The 17,500-nt window shown below is 47.8% G+C and overlaps 1 protein-coding gene across 1 annotated transcript in view; it reads left to right on the top strand.

The window, feature by feature from the left end:
* Positions 1–17,500, top strand: part of LOC106571391 (afadin, adherens junction formation factor a) — a 140,570-nt gene that overhangs the window by 92,080 nt on the left and 30,990 nt on the right. The window contains 8 exon segments of the mRNA XM_045695699.2: positions 652–672; positions 2,569–2,714; positions 3,881–3,975; positions 6,894–7,159; positions 7,434–7,577; positions 8,940–9,138; positions 9,419–9,522; positions 11,210–11,290. Of these exon segments, the coding sequence (XP_045551655.2) occupies positions 652–672; positions 2,569–2,714; positions 3,881–3,975; positions 6,894–7,159; positions 7,434–7,577; positions 8,940–9,138; positions 9,419–9,522; positions 11,210–11,290 (1,056 nt within the window).

Below are 17,500 nucleotides of genomic sequence, written 5' to 3'. Positions count from 1 at the left end.
ATTCCTCATCCTGTCACTGTACAACCTTAAAGACACTCTCAATTTACATACAGATTGTAGTCTGTTAATAGATGATTATCTGTCTACACACTGACAGTGTCTGTCACAGACACACACACACACACACACACACACACACACACACACACACACACACACACACAGTGCAGGAGCATTAGGGAAATCTGTCTGCGTTGCTCTGTGTGTGTCTTATAGAAATCAGGCTTACAGTCATTAAATCCATTTAAAGATGGATTTTTATCCTGATGATTTTGGAAATCCAAGTCTTAAACCTCCATGAGGGACATTGGAAATTTAATCTGTGTTCCTTAAATAATCAAATCTGCACAGCAATGTCCCTGCCTCCTACAGGGAACATAATTGTGGTTACATTCAATACTAGTTTCTGCCGGTAGAGTCTGTGCCTTCTCTTGCTATTTTTAAAGGAAAAAGCATTTCCAATACACTACCAAAGTGGAGTTCATGTGTATTTCACATGACCGTGTGTGTGTGAGAGTGCTGTGTTGTGTTGTGTTGACATGCCTGTGTGTAAATCTCTGTCCAGGCCATGGCTTTTGTTGACAGTCTTTCTCTGTCCTGTGGGATGTCTGTCTGTTTGTCTGTTTGTTTCCCCCCTCACCTCTGTGACAGGAGATTCCTGAAGCGGACCAGGTAGGACACCTAACACGTTGCTAGGGGAGAGAGCTCTCTCTCTCTCTCTCTCTATCTCTCTCTATCTCTCTCTCTATCTCTATCTCTCTCTCTATCTCTCTCTATCTCTCTCTATCTCTATCAATCTCTCTATCTCTCTCTATCTCTCTCTATCTCTATCAATCTCTCTATCTCTATCTCTCTCTCTATCTCTATCAATCTCTCTATCTCTATCTCTATCTCTATCTCTCTCTCTATCTCTCTCTCTATCTCTATCTCTCTCTATCTCTATCTCTATCTCTCTCTCTATCTCTCTCTCTATCTCTATCTCTATCTCTATCTCTCTATCTCTCTATCTCTCTATCTCTCTATCTCTCTCTCTATCTCTCTCTATCTCTATCAATCTCTCTATCAATCTCTCTATCTCTCTCTATCTCTCTCTATCTCTATCAATCTCTCTATCTCTCTCTCTATCTCTCTCTCTATCTCTATCTCTCTATCTCTATCTCTATCTCTATCTCTATCTATCTCTCTATCTCTATCAATCTCTCTATCTCTATCTCTCTATCTCTCTCTATCTCTCTATCTCTCTATCTCTCTATCTCTCTATCTCTCTATCTCTCTCTATCTCTCTATCTCTCTATCTCTCTATCTCTCTCTATCTCTCTCTATCTCTCTCTATCTCTCTCTATCTCTCTCTATCTCTCTCTATCTCTCTATCGACTCAGGCAGGCTTCGCTCAGTCCTCCATGCTTCTTTTCTCCATAACAGAAACCAAAAACCCCTCAACCAAACCGCCAAATAATCCCTTCTCCAACAGCTGGACTCTAAAACACCAACATAATAACCCTCATTCAACCTGGAACATCTGGTACTAAAAACAACAAATCTCTGATTGTGGCAACATTTAAATAATTGTCATTTCCATGTGACCTCATGCTTTACTGCACTTCAGTGTGGATGAGAGACAAACCCCAACCTTCTTTTGCTTGTGTTGAATTTTTTTCCCTTCTACATTTAAAATGTTGTCTGTGGTTTAACATGGCTGTTCTTTTGGATGCGTTCTGTCCTGTGGCCGTTCTGAAAGGGGGGTGTTGTCGTTTCGTTGTGGGGATAGACGAGTGCGGAATACACAGCGACCAGCGCCGGCCGAGACAAGCCGGGTGGACCTTGTGGATCCCTTATTCTTTGAGTTAAGGGGATATTGATATTAGCTCATCACACAGACCAGACGCTGGGCTCTAAAGCACTAGCAGCCTGTTCAGTTCACTCCTGTTTATCTCTGCTAAATGTCAGAGGTGTTCAAGAACAGCTTCACAGGGTAAAATACTGAGCTAAATGTCCATCCCAGACCAGTATTTGTTTGTATACTGGTTGATGTGGAATGTGGTCCCCGTGCAGAGATGCAGTAGCTACTGCTAGAGGAAGTAGACCGCATTTATATCAGGACGTGCAGAGAACTGCTCCACACAGAAGCTAGCGAGAAAATAAAAGTGGAATTAAATTCCATGTAGGCACTGTTCTAACGTCAGTTTTCCCTAAATGGTTACGGTTAGGATTGGGGGAGGGCCAGCTGATCTTAGATCTGTGCCTATTAGCTGTACAATATGTTTGTTCCCTCAACTTTAATATGACAAAGAGCCTGTTAATCCAGTAGTCTACTCTGCACAGGGACCCCCCTACAAAAGTGGCCCTCTGGGAGAGGCTGTAACTGGGGGCCAGTGTCTGGTTGTGGACGTCTGGGATTGGGGTGGGGTAGGGTGGCAGGTACACAAGTCTATCCCTGGAGTGCTGCTACTGCTCATGGCTGTGAGTCTGAGAGAGTCCCCCCTTTACCCCGTGTCTGTCTGTACCTCCTCTCTGACCCCCTGCTCTCTCTCTCTCCCTCTGTCCTGCTCTGTGATTGGTGTATTCCAGAAGCAGAAGAACATTGCGGGGTCCCTGGCTTTCTGGATGGCCAATGCCTCAGAGCTGCTCAACTTCATCAAGCAGGACAAGGACCTGTCGCGCATCACACTGGACGCCCAGGACGTGCTGGCACACCTCGTCCAGATGGCCTTCAAGTGAGTGCCCCAACTTCCTCCCTACCCTCTGGCCCCGTCTCTTTCCTAACCCCTGGTCCTCTCCTCTCTGTAGTTCGATGCTCCTCCCTCTTCTTGGCCAGCCTCTTTAACTGCCCCTGTTTGTCTTCTTTCCACTCCCCTTTGCCCCATCATTCCCACTTCTTGTTCCTGTCCCCCTTCTGATCACTTCTCTGCCCCCCACCTTCTCACCCATGACCTGGAGACCAGGCTTTACCTTATCCTGCTCCCAGCTCTGTTTGTGTGCTAGTCACACGGTGCAGCAGCACACACTAACCTGTCAGTCCTGTGTATGTCATGTCTGCATGTACGCCATCAGGGCTAACTCAAACCACATGTGAGTAATGGTATGATTGGACAATTATTATGCTAATTATAGATCAAAATGTGAGAAAACAAAATATAGATGTCTGCTGCCCATGGAAAAATGGTCCACAATGTCCTAGCTAGGGGTTAGCGGCCCATGCTAACTTCTGCCTGAGCAGTCCCATGAGCAATACAAGTAGCCGAGGGACAGGGGGTTAAGCAAGATAATTGTGTTGCTTCAGCTCGGACCATGTAAGGATCTGGAGAAAGTAAATCTAGTCCTTTCTGGAGTTTGTGTGTGGATGCAGGAACACAAAGGGGAGCTGTGAATATGTGGAATGTCTTGGGCCTGGCTTGTGTTGGCCAGGCTGGAGCAGGGCTGTATGGGCCGGGGGAGAGGTGAAAGGTCCCAGTAAAAACAGTTTCCACGGCTCTCCCATTCCCCTGTTCCCTCTGTTCTGCTCGCTGCTCCCTGGAATAGCTAGCTGAAACAACTGGTGCTTTGTCTTTCCGGAGCAGAGCGGTGGCCGTGCAGGCCAGGCCAGACCACTGGTTTACTGTGGGATTCCAGAGGAAGTCCCGTTAGGGCAGTGGAACTGTGGGTGTATGTGTGCACGTTTCTGCATTCTTCTGTATATCTGTCTTTATGTGTGTGTGTTGCTCTCTGGACACGTGTTGCTCTCTGGACACGTGTTGCTCTCTGGACACGTGTTGCTCTCTGGACAAGGGAACGTATGTGTGTTTGGCTTTAAGTAGGTGGATGTATATGCATTGTATGTGTCTTTTGTTTATCCATATCCGTGTGGACCATACAGAACCAATGTGTTGTTGTGTTCTCTCAGGTACCTGGTCCAGTGTCTGCAGTCTGACCTGAGTAACTACATGCCTGCCTTCCTGGACGACCCAGAGGAACAGAACCCTCAAAGGCCCAAAATAGGTGACTCACCTCTGTTCATACACGGTCTGACACTCTTACTGTGTATATATACTGTATATATTAAAGTCATCCAGGCCACAGTGGGGGGATACTGTTACATTTGTAAACTCAGCAACAATAAAAAGTCCTCTCACTGTCAACTGTTTATTTTCAGCAAACTTAACCTGTCTGGGCTAGGTGGGACGTTAGCGTCCCACTCTATTCAACAGCCAGTGGAAGAGCGTGGCGCGAAATACAAAACCTCAAAAATGCAATAATTTCAATATTTCAAACATACGACTATTTTACACCATTTGAAAAATAAGACTCTCGTTAATCTAACCACATTGTCCGATTTCAAAAAGGCTTTACAGCGAAAGCAAAACATTAGATTATGTCAGGAGAGTACATAGACACAAATAACCACACAGCCATTTCCCAAGCAAGCATATATGTCACATAAACCCAAACCACAGCTAAATGCAGCACTAACCTTTGATCTTCATCAGATGACACTCCTAGGACATTATGTTATACAATACATGTATGTTTTGTTCAATCAAGTTCATATTTATATCCAAAAACAGCTTTTTACATTGGCGTGTGATGTTCAGAGCATGCATTCCCAGCAAAAACTTCCGGTGAATTTACAAAATTACTCATGATAAACGTTGACAAAATACATAACAATTATTCTAAGAATTATAGATAGAGAACTCCTTTATGCAATCGCTATGTCAGATTTTAAAATAGCTTTTCGGCGAAAGCACATTTTGCAATATTCTGAGTACATAGCTCAGCCATCACGACTAGCTAATTTGACACCTGCCAAGTTCGGCAAACACTAAACTCAGAATTAGTATTAGAAAAATTGTATTACCTTTGCTGTTCTTCGTCAGAATGCACTCCCAGGACTGCTACTTCCACAAGAAATGTTGTTTTTGTTCCAAATAATCCATAGTTATGTCCAAATACCTCTGTTTTGTTCGTGCGTTCAGGTCACTATCCAAAGGGTAACGCGCGAGCGCATATCGAGACAAAAAAATTCAAAATGTTCCATTACCGTACTTAGAAGTATGTCAAACACTGTTTAAAATCAATTTTTATGGTATTTTTCTCGTAAAATAGCGATAATATTCCAACCGGACAATGCTGTATTCATTCAAAAAGAAAAAGAAAAAATGGCGTGGTCTCGTGAACGTGCATTTCCAATCTCTTAGTCATCAGGCAGTCCACTGACAAACTGAGTTGCTATACTCTGCCTAGAGACAGGAGACGCCTCAATCTGGTTTCTGAAGGCTTTAGAGAGCCAATGGAAGCCTTAGAAAGTGTCATGTAACCCCACAGATCCTGTAGTTTCAATAGAGAAGCAAAAGGAGAACTACAAATTGTCACACACGCCACTTCCTGCTTGGAATTTTCTCAGGTTTTTGCCTGCCGTATGAGTTCTGTTATACTCACAGTCACCATTCAAACAGTTTTAGAAACTTCAGTGTTTTCTATCCAAACCTACTAATAATATGCATATTCTCGTTTCTGGGCAAGAGTAGTAACCAGTTTAAATCGGGTACATTTTTTATCCGGCCGTGAAAATACTGGCCCCTAGCCCAGACCAGGTTAACGTGTAAATATTTGTATGAACATAACACGATTCAACAACTGAGACATAAACTGAACAAGTTCCACAAACATGTGACTAACAGAAATTGAATAATGTGTCAATGAACAAAGGGGGGGGTCAAAATCAAAAGTAACAGTCAGTATCTGTTGTGGCCACCAGCTGCATTAAGTACTGCAGTGCATCTCCTCCTCATGGACTGCACCAGATTTGGCAGTTCTTGCTGTGAGATGTTACCCCACTCTTCCACCAAGGCACCTGCAAGTTCCCGGACATTTCTGGGGGAATGGCCCTAGCCCTCACCCTCCGATCCAACAGGTCCCTGACGTGTTCAATGTGATTGAGATCCGGGCTCTTTGCTGGCCATGGTAGTCTTGCAGGAAATCACGCACAGAACAAGCAGTATGACTGGTGGCATTGTCATGCTGGAGGGTCATGTAAGGATGATTCTGCAGGAAGGGTACCACATGAGGGAGGAGGATGTCTTCCCTGTAACGCACAGCGTTGAGATTGCCTGCAATGACAACAAGCTCAGTCCGATGATGCTGTGACACACCGCCACAGACCAAGACGGACCCTCCACCTCCAAATCGATCCCTCTCCAGAGTACGGGCCTCGGTGTAACGCTCATTCCTTCAGATGTACCGATCCTGTGCAGGTGTTGTTACACGTGGTCTGCCACTGCGAGGACGATCAGCTGTCCGTCCTGTCTCCCTGTAGCGCTGTCTTAGGCGTCTTACAGTACGGACATTGCAATTTATTTCCCTGGCCACATCTGCAGTCCTCATGCCTCCTTGCAGCATGCCTATGGCACGTTCACGCAGATGAGCAGGGACCCTGGGCATCTTTCTTTTGGTGATTTTTAGAGTTAGTCGAAAGGCCTCTTTAGTGTCCGAAGTTTTCATAACTGTGACCTTAATTGCCTACCGTCTGTAAGCTTTAGTGTCTTAACAACCGTTCCACAGGTGCATGTTCATTAATTGTTTATGGTTCATTGAACAAGCATGGGAAACAGTGTTTAAAACCCTTTACAATGAAGATCTGTGAAGTTATTTGGATTGTTACGAATTATCTTTCAAAGACAGGGTCCTGAAAAAGTTTCTTTTTTGCCGAGTTTATTTACATTCACAGCTACAACGTATGTCACTCGGCTTGTTTTTTTTTAAGTGAGCCCTCTAGTGGGGACATAGTGTATAGAAATCAACTAAAACCTTGGTAGACTGGTTATTCACTAAGTACTCCAGCAGTAGTGGAAATGTAAAAAGGCATTCCTCTTCCTTCCCCTCTTCCTCATCCTCCATCTCTCTCTCTCCCCGCGTAGAGGATGTTTTGCACACCCTGACGGGCGCCATGTCGCTGCTGCGTCGTTGCCGTGTCAACGCGGCGCTGACCATCCAGCTGTTCTCCCAGCTCTTTCACTTCATCAACATGTGGCTGTTCAACAAGCTGGTGATGGAGGCTGACTCTGGACTGTGTTCACACTACTGGGGCGCCATCCTCCGCCAGCAGCTCAGCCACATCGAGGCCTGGGCAGAGAAACAGGGCCTGGAGCTGGCCGCCGACTGCCACCTCAGTCGCATCGTACAGGTATGATCCACCTATCTTTGTCCAGCATGGCACACCTGTTAGCTACCCACTGTTTTCCATATGGTGACTTACTGTAGGCAGGACAGGCTCTTCCACCTCAGAACAATGGTTTCTATTGAATACTTGTCAGCAGCTCTGGGTGATGCTTTAGGAGCCGTTGTGCCTAAGGAAAGTTGTAGGGGAAGGAGTTCAGAGTGGACAACAGGTCCTTCTCTGTCATAAATCAAGTCCATCTCTGTCATTAATTGTACTCTGTTCTGTTGTTCCTCCCCAGGCTACGACTCTCCTCACCATGGACAAGTACTCCATGCAGGACGTGCAGAACATCCACAACACCTGCTTCAAGCTGAACTCCCTACAGCTCAACGCCCTCATGACCAACTACCACTGTGCTCCCGACGAGCCTTACATCCCCCCAGTAAGACATGACTACACGCTCCTCTATTCACGCCCGCCCTCCTCTATTCACGTCCGCCCTCCTCTATTCACGTCCGCCCTCTCTTTCGCGTCCGCCCTCCTCTATTCACGTCCGCCCTCCTCTATTCGCGTCCGCCCTCCTCTATTCGCGTCCGCCCTCCTCTATTCACGTCCGCCCTCCTCTATTCACGTCCGCCCTCCTCTATTCGCGTCCGCCCTCCTCTATTCGCGCCCGCCCTCCTCTATTCGCGTCCGCCCTCCTCTATTCGCGTCCGCCCTCCTCTATTCGCGCGTCCGCGCGTCCTCTATTCGCGTCCGCCCTCCTCTATTCGCGTCCGCCCTCCTCTATTCGCGTCCGCCCTCCTCTATTCGCGTCCGCCCTCCTCTATTCGCGTCCGCCCTCCTCTATTTGCGTCCGCCCTCCTCTATTCGCGTCCGCCCTCCTCTATTCGCGTCCGCCCTCCTCTATTCGCGTCCGCGCTCCTCTATTCACGTCCGCCCTCCTCTATTCGCGTCCGCGCTCCTCTATTCACGTCCGCGCTCCTCTATTCACGTCCGCCCTCCTCTATTCGCGTCCGCCCTCCTCTATTCGCGTCCGCCCTCCTCTATTCGCGGGTCCGCGCCGTCCTCTATTCGCGTCCGCCCTCCTCTATTCGCGTCCGCCCTCCTCTATTCGCGTCCGCCCTCCTCTATTCGCGTCCGCCCTCCTCTATTCGCGTCCGCCCTCCTCTATTCGCGTCCGCCCTCCTCTATTCGCGTCCGCCCTCCTCTATTCGCGTCCGCCCTCCTCTATTCGCGTCCGCCCTCCTCTATTCGCGTCCGCCCTCCTCTATTCACGTCCGCCCTCCTCTATTCGCGTGCGCGCCCTCCGGTGCGTATTCGGCGCTGTGCGCACTCCTCTATTCACGTGCGCACTCTATTCACGTCCACTCTCCTCTATTCACGTGCGCACTCCTCTATTCACGTGCGCACTCTATTCACGTGCGCACTCTATTCACGTCCACTCTCCTCTATTCACGTGCGCACTCTATTCACGTCCACACTCCTCTATTCACGTGCACACTCACACACTAGAGTTACAATGAATGACTCTGAAGTGGAGAAATAGGGGTTTGCTGTTTGAATTATTGCTTAACACAAGTCTCCTCCCATAGTTGTAATGTATTGGAGTTTGAGCTGTTATTTTGGGGTAAACATTAGCTAAGCTCACCACTTGACTGATCTTCCTAGCTCCCTTTTCCAGTCCAGCTTGCTGTTTCTACTTTGTGGAATATTTAGGAACACAGTCAAAAGGCTATTACACACATCCCTCTCCTCTGATGTAACTAAACCCCCATTGGTCCGTCTGGTGTCTCCCCCATAGGAGCTCATAGACCACGTGGTTGCCGTGGCGGAGAACACAGCAGATGAGCTGGCCCGTAGCGACGGCCGAGAGGTCCAGCTAGAGGAGGACCCTGACCTGCAGCTGCCCTTCCTACTGCCCGAGGACGGCTACTCCTGCGACGTCGTGAGGAACATTCCCAACGGATTCCAGGAGTTCCTGGACCCACTTTGTCAGAGAGGTACTTGTGTGGAGGAGGAAACAAAAATACACTCTATTCCGGAATGTCACACCGGTTGTGTTCTGTACAAACTGGGCTGGCCTGTGTTTGTTCTGTTGACGTGTAGGCAGTGGAATGTAGTAGCTATGTAAGAGGAGACTGGAGAGCTGTTTGTTCCTGTCCTCATCACAGAGTGTTTGAGAGAGATTCCAAGAGTTGTTCCTGCTGCCGTGTCACTGTGGTCTCAGATCTGTTCTAAGTCGAAGAAGACAACTGTGATTTCCTCTCTTGTCCTGTGCAGGATTCTGTCGGCTAACCCCTCACCCGCGCTCCCCTGGGACCTGGACCATCCACTTTGAAGGAGTCGACTGCGACAGCCACTTCTCTGCAGACAACTCAGACCTGGTAGGTGTCCCTCCGACCGTTACAGCTGTAGGACTATGCAGGACACCATTACATTGAGCTGCATGATCATGCACAATAGTGCCTGTTAGTCATGACGCAGACATGTCCTTGTACATTAGCCACCATATTACTAAGTAACTGAAAAGCACAGAGGAATGAATAGGCTGCTGCTTTTAGCTGTTTATAACGCTTGAATATATTTCAATTACTCCTCTGTTTGTGGCTTAATGTTTTGGCATCGCTTGTTTCCAACGATCGTATGGAAAACGTTTATGTCCCATGCTGCAGTCATGCAATCACCGTTCTGCCCTACTCTACTTAACACTAACAGACCTCCCCCAACACACACACACACACACACACTCCCTCCTGCTCGATTTCAAACAACACCAATTACACCACAGAGGCCAATAAGTGACCAGAGAGCTCTGGAATGGCAGTAAATGATACCCTTCTCACCCTAATCACACAAAAAAATTAATTACACGGCTTCCTGTATAATTGCCCTGTTTTTTCCCCCCCAGCTCTCCTTTTTCATGCTTGAAACCTCAGCTCAGGGTGGGCTTTAGCCCCAGCCCCCACAGTAGTAAAGGGACCAGGCAGAGGAGGGGAGAGGAGGAGGGCGCCCAAACCGCTTAAGCACCGCTGAGGTTTTGATTAATGGCCTCTTGGTCGTGTGCCAGGCGGGGCGACCCCGGCACCCCGCCTCATGTTTCCACCGCCTTCCTCCAGAATCACTACTCTGGTGTTCCATAGAGTCCCGCTGTTAGCAGCCATTACAGGGTTAATAAGACACACAGAGACAGACAGGGGATCCCCGAGGAGAACAACAACCGGGTAGGTCCAGACAGGAGGTGTTACTGTAGCTAGCCTAGTGCAGTCACACTTTTGTCATACTAAAAACTCTCTCTCTCTGGAGAAGATGCTTTCACTGGCAGGTGTTGTTTGAGTTAAGAGTTAGTCTCTTACTGCATAATTGCTGTTGTCTGAATGAATGTTTTCTTTCCTCATTGTAGCCAGCTGAACCCTGCATCACCATTGCCCTGCCCTCTAGCACTTGGTGAAATCACTCCAATGGCATTCAGAAAGACTTGTTCTGCACCACATCACACAATGAGAAGTACCTCCCGGTCCCTGTTACTTAATGTGGCTTTGTATCCACTCTCTGTCTCTGAACTATGTGGCTGTACAGCATAGCTCAGCAGATGAGCGAAGAGTTGTTTGTGTCTTTGGGGCTGTTGAGTCTCAATGTGTTCAGTGCCATAGGGACGAGAGGCGGTCTGTGTGGAAAGCCCTGCCCTCTCCCTCTCTCTCCCTGTCTCTCCCACCCTCTCCCCACCCTGCTCCCAGGCAGCCCTCTTTTTAAACGATCCCATTGAGATCCTCTGGAGCCAAGCGCATGTGGCTTTCATTCTTGACTCCTCTCCAGCCCCCGCCATTTCTCATTGCGGTCGCCCCAACCCAGCTCTCTCTCTGTATGACGACCCTGCTCTGCGCCTATCCCTCTGCTCCCTCATCCAGCGCCTCATTCTGCCTGAGAAAGGTCCAGGAGAGAGCTCCCAGCTCTGAGAGCCCTGTAGAAGCCTGACTGACCTGCTTGCCGGATCCCCCCCGTTGACACCAACTACACTCTAGCTCCTTCAGTACATTTTTCCTAAGCTAACGCTGCTGTGTCCTCTCGTTGCAGCAAATGCGGAAGGAACCGGAAGTTGTGACGGTCACCCTGAAGAAGCACAATGGCATGGGCCTCAGCATTGTGGCTGCCAAGGTAAGACATCTTTCAATCCTAACCTTTTATTATTGATAAGGTTTTTGTCGATACCCACTCGTGCTCCTGGAAGAGGTTTGTGACTTCCTGGATGGAAGGGAAGTGTTTTATGTGAGTGATGAGAAATACACAAATTCAATTAAGAAATAACCCAGAAACATTGACATTTGTTGCGTCCATGCTCGAGCAGACTTGATGACTGCTGCCTGGTGAACACATAAATAATCCAAAATAAGCCCTTCTCTCAATCGTTGTCAAGAACCTGCCTGAAGGTGTCCTCATTTTCAGTTCAGCTACATTGCCAGTTGGAACAGGCTGTTTCTAGCAGTGTTGGTGTGGAAGGATGTAAGAGCCTCAGGTTGTACATGGTCTCGTCTGTGTTTGTTTTCTACATTAGTCTGCCGTAACTCTGGATAATGATTGTGTGTGTGCGTGTGTGTGTGTGTGTGTGTGTGTGTGTGTGTGTGTGTGTGTGTGTGTGTGTGTGTGTGTGTGTGGTGTGTGTGTGTGTGTGTGTGTGTAAAAAAGTGACCGTCATGTTTCAGCTGGCACCATTATAGCCCAGGTCTGACCCGGGTTGGTCTGTGTGGGTTAATTGGAGTGCATTTCTGGGGGCTTATGCTGTATGTCCACCAGATGCGTATACGTTTTGCTGTATGTCCACCAGATGCGTATACGTTATGCTGTATGTCCACCAGATGCGTATACGTTTTGCTGTATGTCCACCAGATGCGTATACGTTTTGCTGTATGTCCACCAGATGCGTATACGTTTTGCTGTATGTCCACCAGATGCGTATACGTTTTGCTGTATGTCCACCAGATGCGTATACGTTATGCTGTATGTCCACCAGATGCGTATACGTTTTGCTGTATGTCCACCAGATGCGTATACGTTATGCTGTATGTCCACCAGATGCGTATACGTTTTGCTGTATGTCCACCAGATGCGTATACGTTTTGCTGTATGTCCACCAGATGCGTATACGTTTTGCTGTATGTCCACCAGATGCGTATACGTTTTGCTGTATGTCCACCAGATGCGTATACGTTTTGCTGTATGTCCACCAGATGCGTATACGTTTTGCTGTATGTCCACCAGATGCGTATACGTTTTGCTGTATGTCCACCAGATGCGTATACGTTTTGCTGTATGTCCACCAGATGCGTATACGTTTTGCTGTATGTCCACCAGATGCGTATACGTTTTGCTGTATGTCCACCAGATGCGTATACGTTTTGCTGTATGTCCACCAGATGCGTATACGTTTTGCTGTATGTCCACCAGATGCGTATACGTTTTGCTGTATGTCCACCAGATGCGTATACGTTTTGCTGTATGTCCACCAGATGCGTATACGTTTTGCTGTATGTCCACCAGATGCGTATACGTTTTGCTGTATGTCCACCAGATGCGTATACGTTTTGCCGTATGTTGTTTTTGGTTGTTACCTGGTTGATTGGATTACATGGTCAGTTGAATGTGAAATAATTAGCTGGAAAGGGGAAGCTAGGTGCTGGCAATTTCTAAGCTAACTAGGAAAGTGGTTAGCTTTGTAGTTTGTACCACCACGCGGTAAAGCACACCACAGCCGAGTGCAACATCCCCAACGCCGTGTTGCGGACTGCACCATTGGCAATGAATGACGTTCGTCAGAACACAAAGATTTTGACGCATCTGGTGGACATGAGGCTTTAGACTGTCACTGACTGATGAATGAGAGTCTGAGAAGAAGAGGGGGCGGGTGGAGGAGTGGGGCGGGTGGAGGAGTGGGGAGTGGGGCGGGTGGAGGAGTGGGGAGTGGGGCGGGTGGAGGAGTGGGGCGGGTGGAGGAGTGGGCCGGGTTGGGGAGTGGGGCGGGTGGAGGAGTGGGGAGTGGGCCGGGTGGAGGAGTGGGGAGGGGGCAGGTGGATGGTGTGGGGGGGCGGATGGAGGATGAGTGGGGGGGCAGGTGGATGGTGTGGGGGGGTGCGGATGGAGGATGATTGGGAGGTGGGGGGGGGCGGATGGATGGTGTGTGGGGGGGCAGATGGATGGTGTGTGGGGGGGGGCGGATGGATGGTGTGTGGGGGGGGGCGGATGGATGGTATCTGGGGGGCGGATGGAGGATGAGTGGGAGGTGGATGGTGTGGGGGGGGCGGATGGATGGTGTGGTGGGGGGGGGTGGATGGTGTGGGGGGCGGATGGAGGATGAGTGGGAGGGGGAGAATAGAGGCCTCCCTGAACTGTTTATTTTCAAAGCACAGTTTTTGTATTTGAGGAGGTGGGGACCACACCCTCTGTTTTTACTGCTATTTTCAACCTGAGGTGGTGTGAGGGAGGGAGAAAGACCGAGAGAGGTGGGGGGAGAGAGCAGAGGGAGGGAAAAATGGGAGGGGATGACAGGAGACAGAAGGAAGGCACGAGTCCGAGGCAGACTGGAGAAGGAATGAGAGGGAGAGGGGGAGAGCGAGAGGAGAGCCCAGTGCAGAACACACAGCTGGGTAGTGCTCTGAAAGTTTACCCAAACTGTTGCAGAGTAGTGAGTGGCTAACGCTGGCGGACTGTTTACTTAAGTCTGTAAATGGTATTTCCTACTCTGGCTGGCTGCTGATTATTTGTCATATGGCGTCCTACAGTAGAATGTAGTGTGGACCTCTTTCTTTCTCCCACTGCGCCGCACCTAGTATCTCCTCCTTCGTTAGCTGGTTTGTTTTGGTCTCTGACTGTGTGGTTATTACACCAGTACATCTGGGCTGTGATCTGCCCCTCCTTGAGGACTTTTAATTGAGCCTGAGCGCGAGCCAGGTCTAGCCGAGCGGGAACTATCTACCTACACCATGTGGTTCTCTGTGGTCGGAAAGAAGGACGAGTCGGTAAGGCGCTCTCTCTCTGTCTCTGTCTGTGTGTGTGTTAAATAAAGGTGTGACAGTGTGTGGAGGGGGGTGTGTAGCCGTTTTGGCAGAAGAGGAGGGGGTTGAGGATGGGAAGACACAGGTAATAGACCTCCAGTATGTGCTGCTGTTCCACTTGCTCAGTGTTCTCTACTGCTGTAAGCTTCACACCGTCTTTCATATTTGACGCCTGTAGAGTTTTCTCTAATCTAGTATTCTTTTCATTTTATATTCCATCTTTTGCAGGGTTGCTCATTCAAAATGTATGATTTCTCTTTTGCCAGAAACTCAGACCAAATAAGCCTCCAGCTCACACCAGTTCATCATATTGCTGTGACCCAGTATGTAAGGAACCTAGGACTGTTCTCTACTGAGCTATTACCCAGTTTGGGCTGTCCAGCTGCTCTACTGCTGCTATCTCAAGACCACACAGTTAATGATTGTCAAGGCGATGCAGGCACACAGGCCAGAACTTCATCTCTGGGACAAGAGCTTGATTTTCTCAACTTTTGTCCCCTTGATTCTGCTCTGACAGGCCTAGTTTTGTGTTTACTCCTGGCTGTTATGCTGCAGATGTTCACCTAAAGGGCTTCGTGGGGACAGACTGTTGGGTTCCAAATGAGGAAGAACAGGGGGATATCCTGACCCTCTCTCTCCACTCCACCTCACAGGGGAGTCCTGCTGCTCATTGTCCAGCGTTTCCCCCCACTGACGACAACCCAAGGCCTGGGGAAGATATTCTGATTAATCTTTCCCCAATCTGGAGGTAGACAGACTGGCCCTCGAACTAAACAGACCTTCTCATTCCTTTCGGCGCTTTTTAAATATTATATAAGTTGGCGTGTTTGTCTGTTTGCTAGTCTGTTTGTTTTGTAGATGTTGAGACGATAGTGATGGAACAGTAGGTTAGATGCAGCTATACAATGATTAGCTGGTTGAGTACAAAGCCTATGGTCTCCCTCCAGTAGAGCGCTGTAGCAGCAGTAACAATGGGAGGATGTGCTCTGAGCTCGCGGGGCTGTGTTTCCTGCTGCTGGTTAGCTCGCTGGCTGGCTGTGTGTGAGACGGGACTCTGAGCATTAGCTTACAACTGTGTGTGTGTGTGCTTCTCAGAATGTGGTTGCACTGGTCACTCACTGCCTGCCAGTCCTGCCCTGGGGCACAGCAAGAGCTAGAACATGTAGACCTACAGTAGTCTATATTTCCTGGGTGGGTTCTACAGTATGTACTCAACTGAATGACAGTGGTTACTAGGAACATGGCAAAACCCAGCTGTGGGTTCCCAGCTAACGATCACTCCCCTTTTTCCTTTGCCATTCTTTCTCTGTGACAAATGGAATGTTTAGTTCAATGCCCAGTGAGGTCACTGTTCCTATTGCCCTGCCTCGGACCCTTCTCTCACTCGAACCTTGATTTGGGTGAAGTTGTACACGGTGACGCACACATTATCACGGGCAATTTAACACTTGGCCTTGTTGCCTCCCTAACCAAAGATTTAATCATCTAACCTCTATGGGAGCCATGCTCGTGTCGAGACAGTTTGCCACTTTGAATCCTATCGCCTAGTAGAATTTAACAGCACTCTCATTTGCCCATATAGAACTGCCTCATACTGTCAGTTAGGATTGGGGTGGATGCTCACATTTGTGACAGCACTCATTCCGTGTTTGACTGCACATGCCTGGTTTAGGAGCAGTTACTGACAGAGGGAGGGAGTGTCTAAGTTAAGGCAACATATATATGACCACCACGTAGTGTTGGAGGTAGAGATCGACCGATTAATCGGAATGGCCTATTAATTAGGGCTGATTTCAAGTTTTCATAACAATTGGAAATCTGTATTTTTGGACGCCGATTTGGCCGTTTTTTTTTTTTTAAGACCCCTTTATTTAACTAGGCAAGTCGGTTAAGAACACATTCTTATTTTCAATAACGGCCTAGGAACGGTGGGTTAACTGCCTTGTTCAGGGGCAGAAAGACAGATTTTTACCTTGTCAGCTCAGGGATTCAATCTTGCAACCTTACGGTTAACTAGTCCAACGCTCTAACCACCTGCTTTACATTGCACTCCACGAGGAGCCTGCCTGTTACGCGAATGCAGTAAGAAGCCAAGGTAAGTTGCTAGCTAGCATTAAACTTATCTCATAAAAAACAATCAATCAATCATAATCACTAGTTAACTACACATGGTTGATGATATTACTAGTTTATCTAGCCTGTCCTGCGTTGCATATAATCGCTTAGGTACACGTTGCTCCAACCATAAACATCAATGCCTTTCTTAAAATCAATACACAAGTATATATTTTTAAACCTGCATATTTAGTTAATATTGCCTGCTAACATGAATTTCTTTTAACTAGGGAAAATGTGTCACTTCTCTTGCAAACAGAGTCAGGGTATATGCAGCAGTTTGGGCCGCCTGACTCGTTGCGAACTGTGAAGACTATTTCTTCCTAACAAAGACAGCCGACTTCGCCAAACGGTGATGATTTAACAAAAGCATATTTGTGAAAAAAGCACAATCGGTGCACGACTGTACCTAACCATAAAGATCAATGCCTTTCTTAAAATCAATACACAGAAGTATATATTTTTAAACCTGCATATTTCGCTAAAAGAAATCCAGGTTAGCAGGCGATATTAACCAGGTGAAATTGTGTCATTTTGCGTTCATTGCACGCAGTCAGGGTATATGCAACAGTTTGGGCCGCCTGGCTCATTGCGAACTAATTTGCCAGAATTTTACGTAATTATGACATAACATTGAAGGTTGTGCAATGTAACAGGAATAACGTTTTGTTTTCGAGATGATAGTTTCCGGATTCGACCATATTAATGACCTAAGGCTCGTATTTCTGTGTGTTTATTATATTATAATTAAGTCTATGATTTGATAGAGCAGTCTGACTGAGCGGTGGTAGGCAGCAGCAGGCTCGTAAGCAAGCATTCATTCAAAATAGCACTTTCATGTGTTTTGCCAGCAGCCCTTCGCAATGCATTGTGCTGTTTATGACTTCAAGCCTGTCAACTCCCAAGATGAGGCTGGTGTAACCGATATAAAATGGCTAGCTAGTTGGCCGGGTGCGCGCTAATAGCGTTTCAAACGTCACTCGCTCTGAGACTTGGAGTAGTTGTTCCCCTTGCTCTGCATGGGTAACGCTGCTTCGAGGGTGGCTGTTGTCGATGTGTTCCTGGTTCGAGCCCAGGTAGGAGCGAGGAGAGGGATGGAAGCTATATTGTTACACTGGCAATACTAAAGTGCCTATAAGAACATCCAATAGTCAAAGGTATATGAAATACAAATCGTATAGAGAGAAATAGTCCTATAATAACT

Source organism: Salmo salar, chromosome 15, assembly GCF_965601325.2.
Source record: "Salmo salar chromosome 15, fSalSal1, whole genome shotgun sequence".
In the NCBI taxonomy this organism is placed as follows: domain Eukaryota; kingdom Metazoa; phylum Chordata; class Actinopteri; order Salmoniformes; family Salmonidae; genus Salmo; species Salmo salar.
Note: the sequence above shows the minus strand (reverse complement) of the source record. Positions and strands in the feature narration are given on the sequence as shown.